This window comes from Rhinopithecus roxellana, chromosome 4 (assembly GCF_007565055.1).
Source record: "Rhinopithecus roxellana isolate Shanxi Qingling chromosome 4, ASM756505v1, whole genome shotgun sequence".
In the NCBI taxonomy this organism is placed as follows: domain Eukaryota; kingdom Metazoa; phylum Chordata; class Mammalia; order Primates; family Cercopithecidae; genus Rhinopithecus; species Rhinopithecus roxellana.
In genome coordinates, this window is record NC_044552.1 from 32,729,823 (window position 1) to 32,755,530 (window position 25,708).

At 50.9% G+C, this 25,708-nt stretch overlaps 1 protein-coding gene across 3 annotated transcripts in view; it reads left to right on the forward strand.

Annotated features, from left to right (window-relative positions):
• The first annotated feature begins 16,117 nt into the window (after window positions 1-16,117).
• GLP1R (glucagon like peptide 1 receptor) overlaps window positions 16,118-25,708 on the forward strand; it is a 43,316-nt gene continuing 33,725 nt past the window's right edge. For all 3 annotated transcript variants that reach the window (XR_004056880.1, XR_004056881.1, XM_010389723.2), the window contains exons 1-3: window positions 16,118-16,334; window positions 23,960-24,056; window positions 25,038-25,145. Coding sequence is in view for 1 of the 3 variants with exons in the window: in XM_010389723.2 (XP_010388025.1) it covers window positions 16,257-16,334; window positions 23,960-24,056; window positions 25,038-25,145 (283 nt within the window). In the remaining 2 variants the exon portion in view is untranslated. The remainder of the gene's footprint in view (window positions 16,335-23,959; window positions 24,057-25,037; window positions 25,146-25,708) is intronic.

A 25,708-nucleotide genomic window follows, 5' to 3' on the forward strand; every position in this document is an offset into this window, starting at 1 on the left:
GTTGCATGAACGAGCCACCATCTCTGCCACCAGAGACCTCAGATGAATAGGGGACTCACCGTAATTGGAGGTGCAAGGTGACTCAGGGCCATGGGTGAAGTTCGAAGGAATGGTGAAGGAAACTCAGGGTTGAGGATGAACTTGAAGACAAGGTAGAATTTCGATTGGGTCTTCAACTTTTCATAGATATTACCAACACAGTAGATGGGTATGTTCAAAGGAAGGGAGCAGCATGAGGGAGAGAACAGTCTAAAGGTGGGAAACCTCATGGAACGTCCAGAGACAGAAGATGGAGCCTTCGATGAGTTTCCATTGCCTGGAATGTACTCTGCAAATACCCAAGCCCTCTAGGAGCTGGCCTCAAACAAAATTTCTGCTTTATCACCCATCCCACCTCTCAACCTGCTCAATTGCTTCTGCTACTCTGACTCTCTGATGTTCTTGATGTTCTCTGAAAAAATCACACACATTTTCACCATCCTTTGATTACCTTATCAAAGAAAACCCTCTTGTGTGGAACAACTGGAAGTTTCATACATGGCTGTGGAGGCACTGTCAAATAGTACAACCATTTTGGAAAACAGTGGTTGGGTAGTTTCTTAAGAGTAAAACATGTAGTTACCATATGACCCAGACATTTCGCTGTCAGGTATTACCCTAGAGAAATGAAAGTGTATGTCCATACAAAGACATACATACATTCCAGTGCTCATAGAAGCTTTATGGGAATAGTCAACAATTGGAAACAATACAAATGCCCATCAACAGGTAAATGAATGAAAAAAATATGGTATATACCTGCAATTGAATACTGCTCTGCAAGAAAAAGGAACAAACTATTGATGATGCACACTAAAGCTGGATGAATCTCAATTATGCTGAGTGAAAGAAGTCAGACCAAAAACGGAGTACATAATGTATAATTTTGCTTATGTAAAATTCTAGAAAATGCAAATTAACCAAAAGTGACAGAAAGCAGATCAGAGCTTGACTGGGAAGGAAGGGAGCAGGAGAAAGAGGTTACAAAGGGGCAGGAGAAAATGTTGGAAGGTGAGGAACAGATATGTTCATTTTCTTGATAGTGGTCATAGTTTTATGAGTGTCAAAACTTATCAACTTGTACACTTTAAATGTATGCAGTTTATTGCACTTCAATTATACATCAATAAAGCTTTAAAGAAAAGCTCTTCCCATAGCACCTGATCCTTTCTTCACCTTCCTTGAGGATTTCTACGACCCCTTGCTCCTCCCCCAGGCAAGATTCATTGCGCTTTCTGCATTTTGGTTGCAACTGTGTTTAGTAATCTGGGTTGCAATCCTAGAATTTTAATGCAAGGAGTTAATTACATGCGTCTATCTCCCCATTCTATCGTGAACTTTTGGAAAGCAGAATCTGGCTTTTGAGCACCCTAGGAAGTGTTGACTGAATGACAGAATGAATGGACAGCAAGTAACCCCAATTTGACTGGTAAATGTAGGCAAATGATGGGGAAGGAGGGAACACCAGGTGCGAGCCGTGTTGGGAGGGTCTAGAGTGCCACGAAGGACAGTAGGGAGTCACTGGTGGTTCTGGACTGCTAAAGGAATGGAAGTGAGTAGGTCAGCAAGAAGGCTTCTAGACCAAAATCAAGAAAATGAGTGTTGGAACTACAGAGATGACAGTTAGAATGGAAGCAAAGTAAGGCATTTGAAAGATGGTATGGAGGTAAAATTTGGGGACTCAGGAACTGAGCCTAGATGAAGAATAGTCAGAAAGGGTCTAAAGATAAGGCAGTTTATAGACTGGGGAGTCTAGCTGGATGTTTCCCGTATCATTAAAATTTGGGGAAAAGAGCTATTTTGCTAGCCCTGTGCTTATAAATAGCTGCCAGGGTCTCTGAAGAGAGACTTAAATATCTGTGTGCTCACCATTGCTTCCAGTGAGGTCCGTGAGTTAGTCATAATGTAGTGTACCTATTTGCCAGGCATTGGTCTAAGCACTTGATGGGAATTAATTTATGTAATCCTTGCACCAACCCCATGAAATTAATACTGATATTATCTCCGTTTCACAGAATAGGAAACTGAGGCACAGAGAAACTAAACAACTTGCCCAAGTTTTCACAGCTAGTGAGTGACAGAGCTGGGATGAACATAGGCTTAGGGCTTCTGATGTACTTTGTAAGACAATACTGGGTTTTTAAAAAGCCACAGTCCAAAGGCATGAACCACTAAAATTCATAATTGTGTATAGAAAATAATATTATCTGTGTTTCTCTGACTAGTTAATTTGAACAGCTTTCATTACCTAAATGGACAGAAAAATGTGCATAGAAGAGAGATTATAAGGCAAAAATCAGCATTCGTGTGATATGCAAATAAATATATTTAAAATTCATGGATTTTGGAGAGAATTGGTTGATTCATTTTAACGTGCTTTTTCTGGGCTTTCTTGAAGACTCTATACCAGTAGCTCCATTGCATGGTAACCAGAAGGAGCATGGCTGGAGAATTTTGCCCTGAACTCCAAGTGAGAAGACATGGGGTTTAGTCCTGAGACACAGGGCCCGTGCAGGGCTGCTACCTTGTCCACATGAAAAAGAAGAAAAAATAACTAAAATGTTATTTTCAAGAACACAATTCAGCAAGGGATAAATGGGAGCAAAAGTGTAAAAAATAATTCACTATCCTAAACGAAGAAAAAAACTTAAGGAACTTTGGAGATTGTTTCCACTTAAAATGCCAAAAAAAAAAAAAAAAAAAAAAATCATAGTTAAAGTAACTCAGTGACTTAATCCAGGGTATCTAATAGAATCTCCAATGCTGTCTTTTTTAACGGTTTTAGAAAAATAATCCTACTTTAGACATAAAAAGATGCCACATGACAACACTCTAGGTATAGTTGGGATATATAGCATAAATCCAGAAGTATGCACTAATATTGAATGAATGCAGATACCAAGGGTTTTCCAGGGCTATGACAAACACTTTGGCTTATGTGCCTTTTCTGTATTTGACAAAAAATTATCTACTCATTAAAAACACTAAAAGCTTTGTCCCCTCCCTCTACCCTCTCTGTCTTAGGTGAGGTTCTCTGGAAAAAGCCTCTGAGATGGAGATCTACATAGAGGAGGTTTCCTGGAAACAGTTTTTAGGAGCATCACTCTCGGGGGAGTGAAGGAGGCAGGACAGGGCAGAGGGAGAGGTTGGGCTGCGATGCAATCACAGCAAAGGCCTCGGCCACCCCTGGAGTTATGGAGCAGGAATGTGCCCCATGGGGTGAGGGGGCATGGGGGCCGGACTGAGGCGGCCAGGCAGCTGTGAGCCAGCACTTCCGGCAGCTGGGGAGGACAGCCTGGGATCTGAAGGCGTCCATGTCCTGCCTTTCTTCCTCCACACTCTTATCTTCTTTCCCCACCTCCTTTAATTTGAAAGCAAATCATGAACATACTTTTCCTTGCTTCCTCTTTATGCTTTCCTCAGAGGATCTTAACAACTTAAATCAAGAGTGTTTTTGACACCTGCACACGGACTCCATATCCCTGAAATGTAGAGAGCTTTCCAGAATGTCTGAAATGGTGGGCAAGACACCGGAGGGACATGTGGTTTCTGTCCTGTCTGAGAGGCTGGGAAAGAGGGGGTCCCTGGCTGAAGGAGTCCCCAGGCTGAGCCCAGTGACCAGATATATTTTGAAGAGACCTCCAAGTGCAAAGACAACTGAAACCTGAAAGTCTCCATTTACTTAACCGCCGTTTTTCTCAGAGTCATGAACTTCCTCACAACTTTTGAGGGATAGAGCTGTATTTTGCCTTTGAAAAATTACTTTTGTGTCTTCAGCAGGTGGAAAAAAAACTAGTCAACTCCGTCGTTTCTATCTTCCAGCATCTGGCTTTGACTGCAGATGGGAACCAAGGTTTTGAACACTCAAGTCTTGATTTACATCCAACCTTCTAAGATGAACATAAATACTTTGGAGTAATGCTTAAGAAATGAAGCGGTTCTGTCTACCCTGAATCAATACCAATTCCTTACAGAAGCTCTTGGCTTATAGAAGTTTACCCTAACCCACTCCATTCTCCCCAAAAACAAACTGGAGAGGAGGAGCTCACAGTTGATTCCAGTCCTCCGGGACTTGCAAGATCACCCTTCTTGGGAATGTGGGGTGTGACAGGGTGACAGTGTTACCGTTGTTTCTTTATAAGCTGCTTTGATTGAACAGGCGTCCTCAGGGATTGTGGAAATTCCTCTTCACACATGTGCTGTGCCAGCAGCTCCCTGTTTCTCCTGACAGAGCTGCCTCTCCTCTCATTCTCACCCAGGATGAGACCGGTTCATTAAAGCACCTCCTCTCTATTTCCAGGCAAAATCCCCACCTGACCTGGTGCAGGGATTTGATGCTTGAGCCTCTGACTCCCCCGCATCTTCACAGCTTCTTCAAGATGGGGGGCTATGAATGCGAGGGCTCTGTCCCTATCTCCCAGATGACAAATCCATGGGCGTTTCTGTCACTGGAACCTCAGCCTCCTCAGACATGTGAGTGGGGATGTCAACCTGTGTCTGGGGGATAAGGACACCCATCTGTCATTTGTGGTTTCCGTGTGGTCCTTTCTGATTATGCAAACCCTTTCCTTTCCATTGTTCCTCCTCTATTGTCCCCCTAAAGGACATCTGGTGTCCCTTCATGATAAGAACCTGAATGAGGCAAATAGAAAATGCTCTTTCCCCTCCTCCTCCCTCTCCCCGTCTCCCTCTGTCTCTTTCTGTCTCTGTGTGTCTCCTGTGTGAGTGTGTGTGTCTGTCCCTCTCTCTCTCCCCAACCCCGCTCCCTCCAGAGCTGATAACTAGCTCTTTGGTTTTTAGCTAGACTACGTCAGAAGCTTTGTCTATTATGTGTCATCCCCTCTCTTGGGGAAAGCAGTCACTTTTAGTTTTTTTCCATGTTTATGGAATTTTTTAGAGTAGACTTGCCCTTTCTGCCTGGTCTGCTTTCTTTGGAAGCCCACACACCAGTCCTCAGCCACCAGCAGCCCACTGTGGAGTTCCCTGGTGGGCCCTGGATCCTGCATTCCCCTCAGGGCCCTCCTCTGCCCATGGAACACTTGGCTGTGGGCCAGCTGGCCCAGAGGTTGACTTCTCGTCAGGCCCTGTCCTGCCCCTCATGCCCACCTTTCCACTCTGCCCTAGGGCTCCTGGGACTGATGCCTGCAGGAGGGAGGAGGGAGGTTGTGCTCACGCTTCATTTGCTCACATCACTGACTCTGGGAGCCATGCCAGGCGAGAGCAGGGGGGCCCCACCAGCCCCAGACAGCACCTCTCTCAGGACCAATCTGTAATGTTTCTCCTTTCTCTTCCTCCTGTCCTGGAGGAGGGACGTGCTCACTGGGGGAAGCAGAGGGCACACGTGGGAAAGGGCCAGGGGGCTGCCATGCCTTTTTCTCATGACATCCTTCTAACAGCCCCGGAAAGGCAAGATGGCACCAGCCTTGCATGCCATACCACATGTCCCCCTAAATGACGTGTGTGAGCGTTGCCCTTCTTCTCGAGGAATAGTCTGGGTTCTTCTAACACTCAGAGTTGCCTTTGCTTCCAACATCTTTTTGGGAAACTCTGACTTGACTGACACATAATGGGCAGCATCTGCCACAGCCAGCCACATGGAGCTCAGCCCACTCCTCACCCCATTCTCATCAGGGTGCCATTCTGTGGTGTATATGTCTCTGGTCAATTTATGTATTAATTTGCCACTTGGTGCATAATATTCAGCACTGAGATAAAAACGAATAAGCCATTCCTATGAGGAATTGATTTTCCCTTCCACATCTGTTCATGAAGATATAAATCTAAAGTTTTGGTACTTTAAAAGCCTCCAAATGCAAATATAATCTAAAATTACTAGGCTTTGAAATTGGGCCTCTATGTCAAAAAATGTTTATAGACCCGGTCCCTGGAGCCTGACTGCTCATCTTCTGCCTCCAGGCCCCGAAGGCATTGGTCACCTCTCGAGGTCCTTTCCGATTCATTGCAACAAAATGGAATGGTGCTGCGTGCCTCCTGTGCACTGTCAGCTCTGTACGCAGCCTTAGGAGAGATGCAAGAACCACCACGGCATGGACCCTGCCCCCAGACAGGCAAGACAGCAGAGAACATAAACTACACATGAACAGCCATCATGTAAGGCAGAAAGTGGTCATTGCCCTAAAGACGAAGTGACATGGTGGGAACACAGAGGAGAGAGACTTGACTTTCTTTTGAAGGATCAAGGAAGGCCTTTGGAGAAAGTAGATTTCAGGTGGAGCCATGAAGGATGGATGGGATCTGACCAAAGCAAATAAGGGAGCAGAGCATTCTAGGAGAGACAGCAGGAGCTGAGGCCAGAGGTGCACAAAGGCGGGCAGAGCTTAAACCAGGAGAAAGTGTTTGGTGTGGCTGCAGCACAGGACACATATCACCATGGAGGTGCATGAATGTTGTGGGCATGACCCTGATTTCCTTCTATCTAGATGGCATTTTGCAATTTCCTATGTTCTTTTATGCACATTATCACATTTGATTTTCACAACAATTGTGTAAGTAGGACACTAGAAGGGATGTTCATACAGATGAGAAAACTGAGACTCAGAAAGTTAAGGTGCTCTGCCTTAGGGGACAAAGGAGAATAGCAGAAGACCAGGATGAGAACTCAGGTTTTCCAACACCCTGACCAGGGCCTTTACCCTAAACCAGGCAATGGCAGGAGCCTGCGAGAGAGCCTACCCCACAGTTATTTCCCTTACTGTGTGTTTGTGGGTCTTTGTTTGTTGGCTTGCTTTCAGGTTTGTTCACTGATTGTTCCCATGTAAAGGCACCATGTGGTGGCCATTCCTGGATGCTATGATGTAGGCCATTGTATTCACCATAGGGAGACTTGGGGAACAGTCTCTTTCCCGAAGTTAGCTCTATAAGTCTTGGATGTGGCATCAAAGGCACAGAGCTGGCAGCACTGTGTCACCATGCAGAGCACTGTGTGGGGTTTGCTGATCTTGTCCCCTGGTAGTCACCCTACACCAGGCTGATGGAGAGCATGGCAGGATGATGGTCCTGCAGACAGCAATGAGTAACTCCTTGGGCCACTCAACTCCCAGACTGACATTATCGTTGCAGTACCTTATGGTGACAATCACTTTGAACCTGATCCACCAGCCAGCCTCGGGCTGCTTTTTCACAAACATGAGCTTTAGAACATTGTCCTTGAGGGGCACCCCCAGGAGAAAGTCAGTGACCTCCAACTCCTTGATGGGCAGAGAGAAGAGATAGACCTTCAGGGATCTGATCTTCATGTCCTTGACCTGGCAAGGTAACTTGGTGATGGAGCCCCACTCCTTGTTCTAGACTTGCATCCACAAGATCTGGAGTCTCAGTCTTGATGTTGACCATAGCCAAGACCCCAGCCACAGTGGAGCTGCCAGAGTCTCCCCATTCCAGGGCCCTAAGGTTCTCTGGCATCATCAGAAAACTGTGCATTTTCATATCACAAAACTGCCATGCTTGGAATTAATTTTGTGAGCCCACTTCCCTTAGGAGCCCCCCTGAGAGGGCCTGAAAGGTGGGGGATTAGACATCTGAGCTATTAGGTACTGGGTAGGCTCATCAGCTTTGTTTGCTATCCCGTTTGGCAAATGAGCCAGAAACCAGAGCATCACCAAGTGCATTGGAGGCGACGGCTTTCAGAACGGAGAAGGAAGTAACTCAAGCTGGTTTTGCAACTGGTTCCTTGGAAAATGACACCTGCTGGGCAAAGCTGCAAGTCCACCTGAGGCCAGGTCTAGAGGTCAGACCAGAGCAACAGAGGGAAATTCCGAGCTTCCCTCAACTATACGCCAGCTTTAAATTCTGATGTGTTGCCACATCACAAGTCCCATGGGACTGAGAGAAATGACCTGGGGCGGGAATGAAATCTTTTGGGCTGTGAGCCTATGGAGGGGTAGGAGACATCTGCAGGCTCAGTCCTACGTGGCTGCCCCTCCAGCTGGATTCTGGATGTGACTCGTAAGGTCCAAGGTAGCTGGAGATGACCACTGAGCCCACACTCAGAAAACAAAGGCATGGTGGTGCTGGCTGTTAAGAGGAGTTGACCCAGAAACATTCAGATTTTCCATTTTTTGTTTGTTTTCTTTTATTTGGGAGAGGGGAATGAGTGGGTTATCAAATTTCCTTTATGTGGAACCAGGGGAGGTAATTTTGTCTAGCCTGAGTGTGGTGAGTGAAAGGGAGACCCAGAAGGCTCAGAGACAAGGGTCGGCCTGTTGCCTGGGATCCTGCCTACCCTAGAGCTCCTCCTTCCTTGCCTGGGGGACTCTGAGGCAGCTTTACAGTGATCTTTACTCAGCGCTGGTGCTAATCCTTGTCCCTGAAAGCCAGCAGCAGCTTCCCCACTCCTGGCTCCAGGGCCATTCTTTTCAGAGAAAATTCGGGTGCCTGGCTGGCCTCTTTTCCTCCCTATGAAGGTCTGAGGGGCAATGAGGGGAACAGCTGGGACAGTTTCTGGGAAGGAGGCTGCTTGGGCCAGTCAACGTGTTAGTCTGAGGAAACCTTTTATTTCAGACAAGGGTTAACATTGGTTTCATTTCTCATTTTGGTCTCAGTGGGTTTCTCAATCGTGCCGGAGGTGATGAAAGGCGACAGTGAGAAGGCCTCATGTGACACTTCTTTTTCATTTGATTTTCGAATGTGTGAAATTTGGTACTTTTCCTCCTTACCCACAAGAGCTTTAATTCTGTGAAGGGGCAGTGTGGGCTCTGTCATAACACCTCCTCCCCAGCTCCCCACCTTTCCTCCAGAGAAAAAGGCAGACAAGTGGGGAAAGCTGGGGCCAGATGGACAAGAACAAATGAATCTACTCCCCTGACCCAGAAGCCACGGCCACACGGACCCAGAATCCTTTTTCTGACCCTGTAATTCATTGAGTAAGGTGAAGGGAGTAGGAAAGGAGGAGATGGCCCAGAGTGAGGAACTTCATTTACTTAATTGCCCCTACATAGAGGGAACCTTCAGCAGCCCCTCTGCCTAGACTAACTGGCCCTGCCCCCAGATAAGCTCAAGGATACATGCCACTGGGCTTGTCTGGGTGGGCTGACTGCAATGACAAACAGCCCCAAATCTTGATGGCCTAACAAACTACAATCTAACATGAGTTGGCAGGAGGCTTTGCTCCACACAGTCATTCATGGACCCAGGCCCCTTCTGTCTTGAGGTTCCATCATCCCTTGGGGCTTTGGCATTCTCCACTGACCATATGTGTCCAACATGGTAGATGGAGGAAGAGAGGGTGTGAAAGGTCTTATGGGCCCAGCCTGGAGGTGGCCTGTGTCACTTTTCTCCACATTACCTTGGCCACCCTAAACATCAAGGGAACCTGGGAATGTGGTCTTGATGTCTTATAGGTTGAGTTATCACTCACCAGCAAAAGATATCTTGAAATCCTAATTTCCAGTACCTCAGAATATGACCTTATTTGGAAATATGGTCTTTACAGAACAATCAAGTTAAAATGAGATCGTTAGATGGTCCCTAATCTGACTGGCATTTTTATACAAAAGAGAAATGTGGGCACAGAGGGATGACCATGTGAAGACAGGGAGAAGGCCACCCACAAGTCCAGGGATGTCTGAGGCTACCAGAAGCAGGGAGAGAGGCAGGCAGAGTCTCCCTCATGGTTCTTAGATGGAACCAACTTTGCCAACACTTTGATTCCAGACTTCTGGCCTTCAGAACGATGAGACAACAAATTTCTGTTGCTTAAGCCATGCAGTTTGTGGAACTTTGTTATGGCTGCCCCAGGAAACTAAAATACACTGTATGCTCAGATTTGGGGAACATCCAGCCAGCTATGCTGTGCAATCTCCTTGTCTGAAAAAAAGAGAACAGGTGGCTGTTAGCACAATAGCTACCATCTTCGTTGATAGGTACTTTCTGGTTCTATGACTGTTGCCAAACTTCTCCATCCATGACTCCCTCCCTCCCCTGGGTTTTCTGTCACCTTCTCCCCACTTCTGATACTAATCCCTCCCAGGAGAGAGCACAGGAGCCCAGTCATTTCTGGCTGGAGCCCCCATGTGGAGAAAAGAGAGGAACTTTGCCATTCTCATCTCATTTTTTTTCTCTTCTTTGGTCCAGAGTTGTACAAACCCTTCCAGCACCTTCCTAAATGACCTTGAGCAAAACCCCTGACTCTTGTGAGACTCAGTTTCCCTCCCAGTAAAGTGGGTGTGATCCCACTGAGTTCTTTCGCAACAGAAAAGTCAGTTATAAAAATGATGCTGTAACGCTTCAGAAAAACAGCGTGCTGCATCCGCCCACAAGAGCAGTAATCACTGTAGCTCAAGAGGTTGTAAATTCTCCACAGCTGACTGTTGGGAGCTGGACAGGACCCAGCACCTGGTGACCTTGGCTGGCTTAGTAAATGGGGGGCAGCGATGGTGCACCACAGAGGAAGGGACCCTTTGCCCTGGCAGACCTCCTCCCCATCTAGACTTGGGGGATCTGACTGTAGCCACCTGAGCCAGGAAGTGATGTTCTGCACCAGAGCCCCTGGGCATTAGCAGCTGTACTTGCTGCCTGGATGAGACCTGGCACAGCTGGTGCACCACAGCAAGGAAGACAGAGGGCTGTGGGGAATAACAGTGGTGTTAACACTGCCATTTACTAGGACTTATTTGTGCCAGGTTCTGGGCAAGTGTTGCTTCTGATAGTCAAACTATCCTGCAAGGTGACAAATGTGGGATGTGGAGTTAGTGTGTGGGTCTGTGGGGGTTTGCATCCAGGCTCTCCTGGGCTGTCTCAAGCCATCTCACGCTAGTTACCTAAGTGCACTGGGAATCAGCATCCTTATTGGTAAAATTGGGGTAAAAATGATCCAGGCACGGTGGCTCACCCCTGTAATTCCAGCACTTTGGGAGGCCGAGGTGGGCGGATCACGAGGTCAGGAGTTGGAGACCAGCCTGGTCAACATGACGAAACCCCATCTCTACTAAACACACAAAAATTAGCCAGGTGTGGGGGTGGGCGCCTATAATCCCAGCTACTCAGGAGGCTGAGGCAGGAGAATCGCTTGAACCCAGGAGGTGGAGGTTGCAGTGAGCCGAGATTGTGCCCTTGCACTTTGGCCTGGGCAACAGGAGCAAAACTCCATCAAAAAAAAAAAAAAAAAAAAAGATCCCACTCTACAACTCAGGGTTGCTCCCAGGGCAGAGTCTGAGAAGAGAAGCAGGAGGTGGAGGGGTGGAGCCCTTACCTAAAGAGGCATCCTCTCATGACACCCTCCTTTGCCCCCAGGACTTGCTGGCAGCCAGATTCTCCTGGCAGAAGGTGGATTCCTGGCCCACTGCTGAGGCCTCTGCCTTCTCTCAGCAGCAGATCTTCAGACTGTCTGGCAAGGGCCAGCCTGAGGGCGATGGTGAGCATTAGATGAAATAACACATATAACGCTCCTAAAACAGTGCCTGGCTCAAGGCAAATGCTCGGTAAATATTGGTTCTTATTATTGGACCCATTTTATACCAAGGCTTAGTGCTACTAAGGATACACAGTAAGTGACTGAGATGGATTTGACTGTTAGACTGTAAAATCTGTGTTTAGGTATGTGTGTGCATGTGTGTTTATATCAGGCTGAAAAAATGCTGGCTCTTTCCTCATCTCATCACTCAGAAGATGAATGTGGTCTTGAACTTTGGGAAGTAAATGAGTTTCTTAGGGACATGGAGCTTGGAAAGAAACCTGAACTATGTGTGCAAGAGATACCTGTCCTGACAGGGCTCAGTGACTCATGCCTGTAATCCCAGCACTTTGGGAGGCTGAGGTGGGCGGATCACTTGAGGCCAGGAGTTTGAGATCAGCCTGGCCAACATGGTGAATCCCTGTCTCTACTAAAAAATACAAACATTAGCTGGGCATGGTGGCATAAGCTTGTAATTCCAGCTGCTTGGGAAGCTGAGGCACGAGAATCGCTTGAACCCAGGAGGCGGAGGTTGCAATGAGCTGAGATTGCACCACTGCACTCCAGACTGGGCGACAGAGCCAGACTGTGTCTAAAGAAAAAAAAAAAAAGAAGAGACACTTATCTTTTCTAGCAATTCCCTCTCCTTCCCTGTTCTTCACTCCACTCTACGACCTCCCTGTCTCTCTTTTCCTTCTCTCCCTCCTGTCTTCTCTCAAGTGAAAGATCTGTCCTGGGCTGGGCACGGTGGCTCACGCCTGTAATCCCAGCACTTTGGGAGGCCGAGGCGGGAGGATCACAAGGTCAGGAGTTCGACACCAGCCTGGCCAACATGGTGAAATCCCATCTCTACCAAAAATACAAGAATTAGCCAGGCGTGGTGGCGGGCGCCTGTAATCCCAGCTACTCGAGGGGCTGAGGCAGGAGAATGGCTTGAACCTGGGAGGTGGAAGTTGCAGTGAGCCAAGATCGTGCCACTGCACTCTAGCCCCAGTGACAATGCAAGACTCTTGTCTCAAAAAAAAAAAAAAAAAAAAAAATAGATCTGTCCTGCCCACTGGCCTGGTCTTCCTGCTAGGGACAAGGCTTTACTGTTGAAGACAAAAGAGGGTCGGGTGGCCTGCTCTCAGGTCTGCCTCCTTGGGGAATGGGCCTTGCAGCATCTTTTCCTCGGGAGCACACATCAGTTGCTCCCATTCCTATTTCTGAAGATAATCTCAACACCGTGTTTTCTTAGTGGAAGCTGAGGGCACCCCATGCTAGGGTCACTGGAGAAGCCTTGGGCCTAAGGGTAAGGAGCAGGACCCAGAGCTCTGGGTTGTAGAGGGAGGTGCTCCCGGACAGGCTGGCTGAGCTGCAGCCTGCATCCTCTGTGCTGCCACAAATTCAGCTGCCTATCGGAAGCTTTGGCACCAGCTCTGGGAGCAGGTGGACCTGGGATGAATGCCCTGTTTGTTCTTATGGGCAACTCACTTTTCATCCCTGAGCCTCGGTCTCCCCATCCATAAAATGGGCACAATAACACTTGTGCATAATACTGGATGAGATCAGGGTACACCAAGCATTCAGCAGCTTCTGGCTCAGTAAGTAGTAGCTGTTATCTTTGTTTTCAAGGGTTTTTGTTTGTTTGTTTGATATGGAGTCTTGCTCTGTCACCCAGGCTGGAGAGCAGTGGCATGACCTCTGCTCACTGCAACCTCCGCCTCCTAGGTTCAAGCGATTCTTCTGTCTCAGCCTCCTGAGTAGCTGGGATTACAGGTGCTGACAGTTTAGCAAACAGTATGCCGTCCATTAAATATCTGCTCTTACGGAGCTCATCCTTTCCTCTGCTCTAAGGAGTCTGAGTGAGAGGCCCTGGTAACAGCAAGGGGAAAGAAGGAAACTATTCCCGAGTCCATACTCTGTCCTAGCATCACAGCAAACTCTGAGGTTTTTGGACTCCCAGATGTTAAGAGGAGGGACTGGCCCTAAGCTTCCTAAATACCCTCATAGGCCCACTGTCTTCAGCTGGGCTCTCCCAGAAGCAGATCCTGAGATGAGGATTTAAGGACAAATCATTTATTTATTTTTTATTTATTTTGTTTTTTGAGATGGAGTTTCACTCTTGTTCCCCAGGCTGGAGTGCAATGGCGCGATCTTGGCTCACTGCAACCTCCACCTCCTAGGTTCAAGCAATTCTCCTACCTCAGCCTCCCGAGTAGCTGGGATTACAGGCATGTGCCACCACGCCTGGCTAATTTTGTATTTTTAGTAGAGACGGGGTTTCTCCGTGTTGGTCAGCCTGGTCTTGAACTCCTGACCTCAGGTGATCCACCCGCCTCAGCCTACCAAGGTGCTGAGCTTATAGGCGGTGAGCCACCGCACCCAGCCAAATTGTTTATTTTGATGCGAGGTGTGATCCCGGAAGCACTGGCACCCTACTGTGAGAAAGTGGGACAAGTGAGGAAATGAAGCCAACACAGGGTGCATTCCTGAGCAGGTAACTGCTGTGGGAAGCTGGGCTCCATCACACAGGGGACCTGTGGGAGACTGTGGTACACACCTCTGGATGGGCTATTTATCCATCCACTCCTGTCCATCCATGATTGACAGCTGCTCCTAGGGGTACCTACCCTGCACTGGCTGAATGCAAAAATGTTCCTGCAAGTCAGAGAAAGCCACCTGGCAGAGAAAACATGGCTTTATAAGTGCTGGGGGCATTTGCTTATCATTCTAGTGCTTATCACAATTATAAATGACTCCAATAATTATTTGTTTAATGTTTCCCTCCTGTATTAGAATATAATCTCTCTGAAGATAGGGACGGCATCACCAGTTGTATCCCCAGGACCTAGAATGGTGTCTGGCACGTGGTAAGTTTTCAATAGATACTTGCTGAATCAATGTAATCTGGAGGTTGATAAATTCATGATAAAGACTCCATCCAGTTTTGTCTGAATAGCTTCTCTATCTCTTCCTTTCTCCTCTCTCCACCCCAAACCTGACATAGTAGTGGCTAAAACTCACTTCCAGTGTCTTTTTAAAAATTTGCCTTCTTCTAGAGTATAAAAGCCCAATATTTAACCTTGCCCATGGTCGCCTGGAATAAAGGGTGCTTTTTCCAGCCTCCTTTGCAGCTAGGAGTGCCTACGTGACTAAGTTCTGACCAAGGGGTGTAGAATTGATGGCTGCCACTTTCAAGACATGTCTTTATGGGTGGAGGTGCACCCATCTCCTTCCCATTCCTCCTTCCTGCCGGTTGGAATTTGGATATCATGGCTGGAGTAGCCACCTTGGATCATTAGGTGGAAACCTTGGAGCAGAGGATGGTGGAAGCTAGAAGATCCAGGCACCCTGATGATCAGGGAGCCGCTACTCCAACCTTGGGCTGAACCTCTGGCCTTGCTTTACATGAGAGAGCCCTTGGTTATGCCATTGTTATTCGGGGTGGGATTTCCTGTCACTCCCAGCTGAACAACGTAATCCTAAGTGATACGTAGAAGGTCCCTGCTAGACCGACCTCTTGGGAGGGGAGGGAATAAACGAGTCTCAGGTGGTGGAACCAGAGCTTGCAGGAGAGGAGGGTCTCTCCTGCTGAATGGAAGCCAGGGGCCCCTCCCACTGGCTGTCTCCCCCGCTGGGCTCAGACAGGTCCAGCCTTCCTCAGGACTTTGAGAAGTTCAGTTCTCTCCCCAGGACTAGCTACTCTCACAAACTTCCTGTCCCTTTAGTCGACATGCCCCACGGCAGGTCTAAGGCTGGGCGCTGCCACAACTCACCTTTCCTAAGAGTGGCATCAAGGTTCTTTGGTGGGGGATCCTCTTTTCCCATCCCCACTTCTCAAGAGCATTAGGGAAGATACAGTCAGTGCCCTCTTAGCGTTCTCTTTCCACTTGTTGGGTGTAAGAAGGGAACCTGAGGGCCCTGCAGTGTTTAGGAGTGGGAGTGGAAACAGAAGCAGGAAAAATCCAGAGTCCCCAAAAAGCGAAGCAGGGAGAGAGATAAAGAAGGCAGGAACAGCCATGGGCACACCTTATCACACATACACAGGTTACAAGAACAGGAGGCTGGAGCTGCAAGAGGTGGCGGGGAAGCTTCCAGAAAGGCAGACTCCAGCCTCATACCTCCCTGCCCTGCAATGCTGAAGTTCCCAGGTAGAGGGGAACCTCTAGACCCTTCCCACTGTCAGGGCTCTGTGGATCCATTTGTCGCCGTCTCCCCACCCCCAACCTTGACTATCCCGGACCTGCCTTCAGGACAGAGCCTGGGAATGAGGAGAGGACCTGGGAAGGGGTAACCCTGGGAAAAGAAATTCTTATTAGTCACCCCTGGCTCTGGGGATACTTTCCAGGAGTGGCCTGCAAAGCCGTGTGACCTTGGACAAGTCTCGTCCACTCTTCGGGCCTCAGTTTCCTTTGAGGGACCTTGAATGGGCGGGAGTTGCTGTGGCTTTCTTTAGCTGGGAGACCCGGGAGGAGGTCCGGGGTTCCAGGGTGGGAGGCGGCCCGGCTTGTCGCTGAAAGCCGGCCAGGCGCACTGTCGGCGCTCAGAGCTGGTGTCCGCCTCCTGCGCTTCCTGATCCCCAGCCGCGCTCGCTCGGAGCACAGTGCCCACTATCTCCTGGCCCGGGACCGGCCGAGGGGTGCGGCGGGGCGGGCCCAGGGGTCTCTGGCGGCCGGGACGGAAGAACCGGGACCCTGCCAGGCCCCTCCCGCGAGCAGGGCGGCCCCTCGCCGGCTCCTCCCCCGCCGCCCGCCACCCGCCCGGAATCAGTCGCCGCACGCGGTTCCGCAGGTGGCAGCGATGGCCCAGTCCTGAACTCCCCGCCATGGCCGGCACCCCCGGCCCGCTGCGCCTCGCGCTCCTGCTGCTCGGGGTGGTGGGCAGGGCCGGCCCCCGCCCCCAGGTGAGTCCCAGGGACCCCGACGACACCGGGGGAGGGGGGTGGCCCTGCAGGCTGCAGGCGCAGTGTCCTGGCGGGGGGCCCTGGGACTTGAATGAAACTCCGAGACCGCTGGCGGGGGCATCCGAAAGCTTCGGGGGGAGTAGGGACTGGAGAGTTTGTGCCCCTGGGCTGGAAGGCCCAGGTGAGGGCTTGGACTACAGAGGATTCCCCCAACCCCAGCGAGACGCCCTCTTCCTCGCCGCCCGGGTCCCTCTGCCAGGGCACCCGCTGCCCCGCAGCCGCCCTGCGCTGACTTCTGCCCCGCTTTTCCTTCCTCCCCGCCACTTTCCCAACTCCTTCTAAACCGTGTCAGCGGCCCTGGCACGGCCCGGCATCCTCCCAGACTCCCTCCGCCCCACAGTCTGCCCCAGACCCCTCTCCCGCAGTGCCTCCCCGGGCAATCCACCTGCTCAAAGACCCTGAGAAGGCCCTACGAGGGCTGAGAGGGCCAGGGTGCGGAGACCCGCTCCTCTCCCTTTCTCGTCAGCCCCCAGCACAGCCTTTGATTCATGGTCCCTGGGACCCTGCGGTGGCAGCTTGTCCTCCCCAGTGACCTCCCAGATGGAACCTACCCCCGTCCCCTTCCAGCCTCTGTAGCAAACAGGCAGAAGGCTCAGTGCCCCTCTGGAAGCAGCCAGCCCCCCACCACCACTCTGCTGACCTCCCATTCTGACCCTACACTGACAACAGGCACCAAGAGAAGGCATATTGGGACACGCAGGAACACCTGGGCTCCTTGGTGCCACCAGAGAGCAGGCCACAGGTGGACATCTTTAGCCCCTCTCTCCTGCTCTTGCTGCCTTTCCTGCCCCAGGCTTCTGGGCTGGGGGCAGTGGTCAGCTGCTTTTGAAGAGGGGAGCTGTCCAAAGATGCTGGGACATGCTTGAGCAGAGAGGAGACATAGACTTGGGCAGCCTCTCCTGGGTCAGGAAACAAGTTCTTCCTATCACTTCCCACTGCTACCGCCAGACCTAAAGAACTGAGATCCGTGGGGAGTGGACCTGGACGAACTTGGAAGTTTGTCCCAGAACCATTGCCTTGGTGAGGGCAGACTCCACCCCCGCTGAAACCCCAGATGTGGACAGACGTGCCTCTCAGCTGAGGGGCCAGCACATTTTCAGCCCCCAGATTCTTTTCCAGAGGCATCCTCTCCCAGCCCCTGTTCCCCAGCCCAGCTGCTGCCCTGAGCCCCAGGAGACACCCACTCCCTTCCAAGGCACCTTCCTCACAGCGCCCCCAGCCAGGCCTTGGTTTTCCTGGTGTGGTTGGGATCTTTCAGGGGCCAAGGCTGCAGACCCAAGACGTGGTTCTTGCCCATCGTTCCCTCCTCTTATGGACTGGGTTGGGGTAGGGGTGGAGGCTCTGCTTCCTGGTCCCATCCTGCTCTAGGCCAGGTTTACAGATCTGGTTTGGATGAAGGGAAGAAGGCATAGGGAAGAGGAAAGTTTCTGTGAGCTGTCTTCCCAGAGGCCTTATTCCCAGAAGTGTCAGGCTCCTGAAACCGCACTTTCCTCTGATCCAATTTTACTCCTTAGCCCCAGGCCTAAGGCAAAAGTTGGGCACACTGGGGGCATAACACGATTGGGGTGGTAGAGAAGGATAGGAGGGGACAGGTCCTAACTGAGATGGGAGCCTTGAGGGGGTGCTCTTGTCATGGGAAACAGCTGCCACGGAGATCTGAGTTACAGGGGGTGCTAAGGATAGACTGCAATAATTATGACACAACATCATGCATACTTATAGGACTAAAAAATAGTGTATTTTGCATTTTGTTTTCTGTCTATGAAGTCAGCAGGGTTAGAGTTTCTCCCCTCGTGTTGCTGATGGGGGGATGAAAGCTCAGAAAAGAGGGTCCCTGTATAAAGTAGTTCAGCAGTTCAGGAGCAGGGAGGAGAAAGGGGTGAGGGGCTGGGCTCTTGATCTAACACCTCCTACTCAGATGGGACTGAAGGGAGAACTCGGAGAGTGAGCTGCTCACTGTCGGGTCTGCGGAGGCCGGAAGCAGCATCCCTGCAGGTAGGGGGATGGCTGAGTTGACTTCTGAAAAAGGTGCCCTAGGCCACTCTTTCATTGTTGCTGGGAAACCTCACTCCCCTACCCTGGTCCTTACCTGTCCAAGACCCCCGTGAGGGAGTGGGCCTACTGAGGAGACAGGCAAGCCCTCCATACTCAAAGTTAAAATCAGACAGAACTGGATTCAAATATAGAGACTGCTATTAGCTGGTGATCTTGAGTTGGATATTTGATTATCCCCAATCTGTGTCCTCATCTGTAAATAGGGATCATAAACTCTATCACACAGGGTTATGGAGGGGATGGACACTGGCACCCTGAAATGGCAGCTTTAGTCACTTTAGTCAAATGGGGGAACTGACCCATTTGTCCTTGGGGATCCGGAAGTGTTTTCCAGGGCTTCAGGATAGGACTGAGAGGGGTTCTTGGAGACCCTGGGTCTCTGTACTCTAGTGAATGGTGGATGGAGTCCAGGGCTGAGCCTTGGTCAGAGTGGACATTGTTCTAATCTGGGCTTCCTTCTGGACAGAACCCAGGCTGGGGGCTGGGGCAGGAGCAACCAAGAAACCACATCCTGCCCTCGAATGCCCTGCACCAAGGCAAAACAGGCTTCCTCAGTGGCAGCCTGCCCCTAGGAAAATTCCTATGTGTGTGGGTGGTGGTATTGGTGGTGGGGACAGAGATAGAGACAGGTAGACTGAGACAGACCAGGGGGAGAAGGGAGTGGGCTATATGAGCCCGCATTTCTCAGGTATATGTGAGTGACCGTGTGTGTAACGGTCTGTGTGGGAATGAGTCCCTGTGTGTGCAACATCTCAGCATGCAGTTCTGCATCTGACACTATCTATGTGTTTGTGACCCTGCATGTCATACTGTGTCTGTGGGAGGGTCTGTGTGTGTGTGTGTGTGTCTGTGTGTGTGTGGCATCTTGGTGCGTGAATGGGTGTCAACTAGTGTGTGTCTATATGTGCAGGGGAGATAGTGTGCTTGTGAGAGTGTCTGTGCGTTCCTCTGTGTGTGTATCTTGGGGACAGTGTCTCAGAATGTGAGTGTGTACCTGGCAGTCTGTGAGTGATTGTGTGTGGTGGGAGAGAATCTGTGTTAGTGTCTCAGCATTGGGATTGTGCATGGGGACGTGTGTGATGATGCGTGTGACAGTGTCCACGTGGGGGTTTTTGTGACTGTGAGAACATGTGTGTAGTATTCCTTTCCCTGTCCTTTCGTTCAGATATCTAAAGCCCTTAGGGAAAAAAATGTATTGTAAGCTCTGAGCTTTTGAAAAAAAAAAAAAAAAAGAAGAAAGAAAGAAAAACAAGGGGCAGTCAAAGAGACAGGAGTCTGTTGATGGAAGGGGTGATTTGACTTCTGGGAGGTGACACAGAGGAAGGAGGTTGGGGTCCTGGGAGGAGATGCCAGGGAACCTGAAGGGCTGGACCTGGTTGGAGGCCTCCAGAAATTTGAATTGGAATCCCTTCTTCCTCCTTTTGAGAGGCCCTCCTGCGCGTCTCCCACCTCATGGCACAGAGAGGCCAAGATCTCTTTCCTCCTCCCCGTCAACCAAAATGGTCCCCAGAGAAGGAAAGAATCTGATACACTTACCCGCTCTGAGAAATAGGAGACGCCTTTCAGGTTGGCAGCCAGTGTTTGGAGAGGGAGACCCTCCCGGGGTGTTGAAGGCCTGCCGCCCCAGGGGCTTCCGCTCCACCTGCTTCCTTCTCTGCTGTCTTTCTTTCCAACGCTGCCTGCTTGTACAGGGCTTGAGAAGTCACAAAGATTTTCACCTGCTTTATCTTGTTGGATCTGTACAGTCTCTGAGAAGAATGATATGCCCATTTTACAGATGGTGGAACTGGCAACTGATGAGTAAACTGAGGTCCAAAAAGATAAAATGTGTCCCACCGTCCTGCATTAACAGAGCTGGGATTTAGACCGAGGACTTGTAAATCGCTGTCAGGAGCTCCTTCCTGTAGCTCACACCACTCCCTCCTGGTGTCCTCTCTCCTGTCTCCTGCTTCCTCCCGAAACTCCTGAATCTGAGGGATGCCCCTTCCTTCTTGTAACCTCCAACCAGGCGTCATCCCCATGTGCCTTCATCCACCTCAGAGGGATCCCATGAAGCCTGTCAAGTCTGGATTCTAGAAACTGCCATCCTGCCCTTACCATGGCCCCTTAGACCCCCACTGACCCCTGCCCTGCTCTCCTCGTCAGCTCTGCTGCCTTGTGAGGGACAGGGACATCTGGATTACATCCTCCCTGCTCCCCAGCACCCACAGCCCCACCTTGTCAGGCTTGCAGCAGGGACTTATGTTGTGGGAGGATGAAATGGAGGAGTGGGGGACACTGCTGGGCAGGGCCTTGCCCCTCCTCACAGGGCATGGGGTCCCAAGCCTCCTCCCTGCTTCACTTTGCCATTGGCTGTGGTTACTGCTGGAAGATCTCACAAATTAAGCAGAATGATTGGTCATTGGACGTGAAAATATATTAATTTCCTCTTTCTGGGAATGTGTTGATCCTAGAAGTGAGGAAGGGGTGGGGCCCCAGTCCCCAGGAAGCCTGGTCACTCCCTCCCACTCTGCCCTTTCCTCTAAATAGCAGAAATCATGGGGATTGCTGCCATTGACTGAGCCTCTTCCATGTGCCCACCATCTTAAGCATTAACTCAGTCCTCACAGCCGTCTCATGGGAGAGGGGCTGCTGTTCCCATTTGCACAAGTTTAAGCTGAGGCTAAAACATACAACTCTTGCACTCAGTTGCAAACTTAATGTCTGGGTGAGCCAGGTCCAGGCCCAGATCTGAGCCCAAGCCCAGGGTTGTTCAGTCTCCACTATGTTACCTGGGCACCCAGGTAACCTGCCGCTGGGTGTTACCTGGCACTGGATGACCCTAGCCTCATTTACCCAGCCTTTCCCCAGACCAAAACCTCCCATCTGTCCCAGGGCCTGCCACCACTCTCTCCCTGCCCCCCAAAATCCTCCTGATAACAGTCCACAGCTTTCCTCTGCTCTCCAGAGCACTGATGTCCCCACCCCTGTGCCTTTTCCCTGCTGTGCCCTCCTGCTGAAATGCCTACCCTCCTCCTTGCTAGCCCAGTCTGCCCCCAACTCCCTTCACCCCAGCCCCACCTCACAGTCCCCAGTCCCTCAGGCCTCTTGAGTCTACACTGAGCCCTGCCCCAATCACTCCATGAACACTTTCACCCACTGGCTTCCCTGTTATGTCACTTATCCTGTAAAGCATTGACCCCCACCCCCGAGTAGCCTGAGGACTCTCTCAGGCAGGACTCCTGCAGTCACCTTTATACTCCCTGCATTCCCCTCCACCCACAACCACCCAGAACCTGGCACCGTTATGGTTTCTGTAAATACGAGGTGTGGGAGAGGCCAGAAGTCTGGGTAGTTCGTACTGTGTGTGTGCCTGCAGGGTTGGGATGAAGGCTCCAAGGTATTTAGAAACCCTGAACTGGTGCAGGGAGAGGACAAGATATTCCTACTGTCAGGAATCCCTTACCTAAGGGGGAGCCACAGCCCCGTCCTCAGGAAGCCCCAGTCTGAGGGAGACACAGCCCTGTCCTCAGGGAGCCCCAGTCTGAGGGAGACGCAGCCCTGTCCTCAGGGATCCCCAGTCTGAGGGGGACACAGCCCTGACTCGGGGATCCCCAGTCTGAGGGGAGGCACAGCCCCGTCCTCAGGGAGCCCCAGTCTGAAGATAGTTTTATGTCCACAGCTCTGCTCAGAGTAGGTGACAACGCTGCCCTGGGGTGCTGGAGGCCAGATTGGCCTTCATGGCACGGTCGTTAACCCCTCCCCCGCCTCTGGGGAGAACTGGCTTCCACAGCCTCTCTGCCTGCCCCAGACACACCTTCTGCCCCAGTTCCCAGCAGTGACCTTGTGTGTTGTCTGCTTTCATTGTAGAAACAGAAACCAAGGGGGATTTCTCTGTCTCTCTGCCCTCCACCCCCAGCAGCTGCTGCATTTAGGGGCAGCGTGGAAGAGCCCTTTACCGGGAGAAGAGGGAAGAAGGGAGAAGGGAAAGGGGTTAGGGTGGCGGGGTTGATCCACCAGGACTTGCTCTGATGAAAACTGTGCCACCTCCTCAGCTGTGGCTAATATCATGGACAACACCTTTGCAACTGTTATGTTTGATTTCTTGTTCTTTTTTTCCCCAAGCAAATACAGTTGACCTTTGCCCTCAGATGAGCTCTGTCCTTCAGGGTAGCCCCTGCGGCCTCGGCACACCTATGCCAAGGACGCTGCTGGGGCTCAAAGTGAGCTGGGCCCTTCCGTGGGGCCTGCGAGGCAGCAGGGGGTGAGCAAGGCAACCCAAGTCTCTCAGGGAGGTGCGAGATAAGCCAGCTAGAACCCGAGACCAGATCCAGCGTGTACCCAGCACGCCACAAGGCAAGGGGGCAAGCTTCTATAAAGAAGCTATTTTAATTTCAGCACACGTGGACATTTTTGTGATTTCAAAAAGCAAAATGTTGTTTTAAATTATGTATAGGTCCTACATTTTATACATGGGGCTCTTGGGTCATTTCAGCATCTGCAGCCTCTAAAGACGAATATTTATAATTTTTAAGGCTGTTCAGGAAAAAACAAAACAGAACCACAATCCCAAGACATAGCCGAAGGAAGTGCACAAAAATGCTGAGAAGGAACGGTGGATTCTCAGTGGGATGGGTCTGTTTGGGTCTGTGTGCTAAAAAGCCATTTCGGTGACCTTACTGGAAGTGGAGGCTCAGCTCTCCCTACTCACAGGTGAAGGGGATCCCCCCCATTGCAGGCGTGACTTCAGTGTTCTGCAACCTCCCTGACCCCTTCACCTCATGTCCTCAGGACTCTTCCTTTGGGTGGATAGAAGCTGGGTTGAAAATTAGATTTGGTTGTTGTGTCACAGGGGAGCACAAGGGGGCTGTGTTGAGTGCATTTGTAAGTGAGTGCATTTTGGAGGAGGAATGCTAATGGCAGACATCCGGGTTCTCTGTAGCCCTGAACGCTGCCCTGCTTGCCCCCGCATACCTTCCAATATTCCACCATGGTCACTGATCTGAAGGACTCCAGATTCTAGCCTTAACTCTGCTTCCTGGGGGGGCCTGTGCACCCTTGATTCAGTTCCTCTCCCACTCTGGCCTGTGTGTTTCCTTCTAGAATGGTTGAAAGTGCAGGAAGCCCTCAGGCAGGCTGACTAGGCACCAGAAGGAGCTTAGAGTCCTGGGCCCTCAGAAAGTCTCTCTCCTAAGTGAGATCAGAGACCAGGAATGAGGCACACACTCTCCTTTCCTCCTTCATTCACCCACCTCCCCAAAAGCATCAATTTAGCAGACATTTGCTGGGTACTTGTGACACATCAAGCTGTGCACCAGTCCCCTGGGAGGAATGAAGATGTGAAACCATCCACCTGGAGCCCCTGGGTGGCAGTGACTTATTCCCACTCTCTTTCAGAGGTGGCTGACGCCTGGCAGAGTTTGGGGCTTTGAGGTTTCATGGAGATCGAGAAACCAAGTGTGTTAGGGGGTGAGGGGGCAGGAGAGGGGCTGGCTGAACCCACAGGCCTCCCATGTATGCCCTCCCCTCAGGGTGCCACTGTGTCCCTCTGGGAGACGGTGCAGAAATGGCGAGAATACCGACGCCAGTGCCAGCGCTCCCTGACTGAGGACCCACCTCCCGCCACAGGTGAGTCCAGGTGAGCTCCCCACCTTTAGTGCTCCCCACACAACCAACTCTTGGAGGAATTTGATGAACCCAACGTCTGTGACTGGGAGTCATTTGCCTCTATAGGATGCCACCACCTCTGCCCTCTGCCTTCATCTCATTGTCCAAGCTACTCCTTCACCTGGATACCTTCCTTTCTATCGACCAAAATCTTCCTGTTCTTCAAAGTCCGCGGAAGCACTGCCTCCTCCAGAAAATCTTCCCCAGGACTTCTGCCATCATTTGGCTCTTACTCGTTTGCTGTAGTCTGCTTTGGGGTTGCTGTCTTACTTCTGTCTTAGCTGTCTTAGCCGTGTGGCCTCCCTCACGCCCCCGGCCAGCCCCCCAGCTAGAGCCTCTCAGAGCAGGCACCCGGCCTTGCCTTTTTTGTCCTCGGCACCTCCCAGCCTGTGCATGGACTGAGGGCTCCACAAAGGTATTTACAAGAAGAAATGTTTCAGGGAGTTCACCAGGTGGTTTAAAGAGCACAGGATTGGAGCCCGCTGGGCCTAGGTTGAAATCCTGACTGTAATTATAACACATGACCTGAAGAAGATTATCTTAGGTGAGATCAGAGGGAAGGTGAGCTAACATTTCCCTCTGATCCGTGAAGTGCAATTTAAGAATAGGCCTGTAGTGATTGTTTGTTGAGCACGTACTATGTTCCATTATCTATGTAGCATACAGTCTCGATCCCACAAAGCCCTATGGGGCTGCAAATACTCCTGTTTTACAGATCAGGAAACAGACATTAAGTTACTTGCTCAAGATCCTGCCACTGATAAGTGGCAAGTGCCCTTGCTTGGCTCTTGCCGGGTGGGGAAAGTGCTTGGCATACAGTAAGTGTTCAGCAGAGGTTAGTGGCATGCAGCCTCTGAGGAGGCGAGGGGTCTTGGGGAAGGGAAGGAAAGTACCATGGCCAGTCACAAGCAGGGACTCAGAGACTGTTCTCTCTGCTCCCAGACTTGTTCTGCAACCGGACCTTCGATGAATATGCCTGCTGGCCAGATGGGGAGCCAGGCTCCTTCGTGAATGTCAGCTGCCCCTGGTACCTGCCCTGGGCCAGCAGTGGTGAGCCCCCTCCCCCACCTGGTACCTGTCCTGGGTCAGCAGTGGTGAGCCCCCTCCCCCACCTGGTACCTGCCCTGGGTCAGCAGTGGTGAGCCCCCTCCCCCACCTGGTACCTGCCCTGGGCCAGCAGTGATGAGCCCCCTCCCCCACCTTCCCCTGTATCCAGGAGGCTGGGGTCGAGGCACTGCTTCCTTTCCTCTGAGACACAGCCCTCCCCACCCAGAATGTCTTTAGGCCTCCTAGTGAGTGGTCTGCCTGCCTTTCCTGGGGTGAGGGGAGTGGTCAGCAGTGATAAGTTTCATGATGGCCTGAGATGCCACCTGAGTCTGGGCGCGAGGCCAGTGCTGACAGGTGGGTGGGGAAGGGAAAGTAAATGTCTGAAGAAAAACGCGACCCCCTCCAATCCAGTAGTCAGGAAAGGAGCTAGGTGGGGACAGACCCTTGCGGGGAGGGACGCTATCCAGGGTGTCAGCTGTGTGTATACATGTATGTATGATATGTGTCTGCAGGTGGCCCATACCTGTTAGTGACATTTAGCTATCTCCTCACTCTCTAGGGGTTCA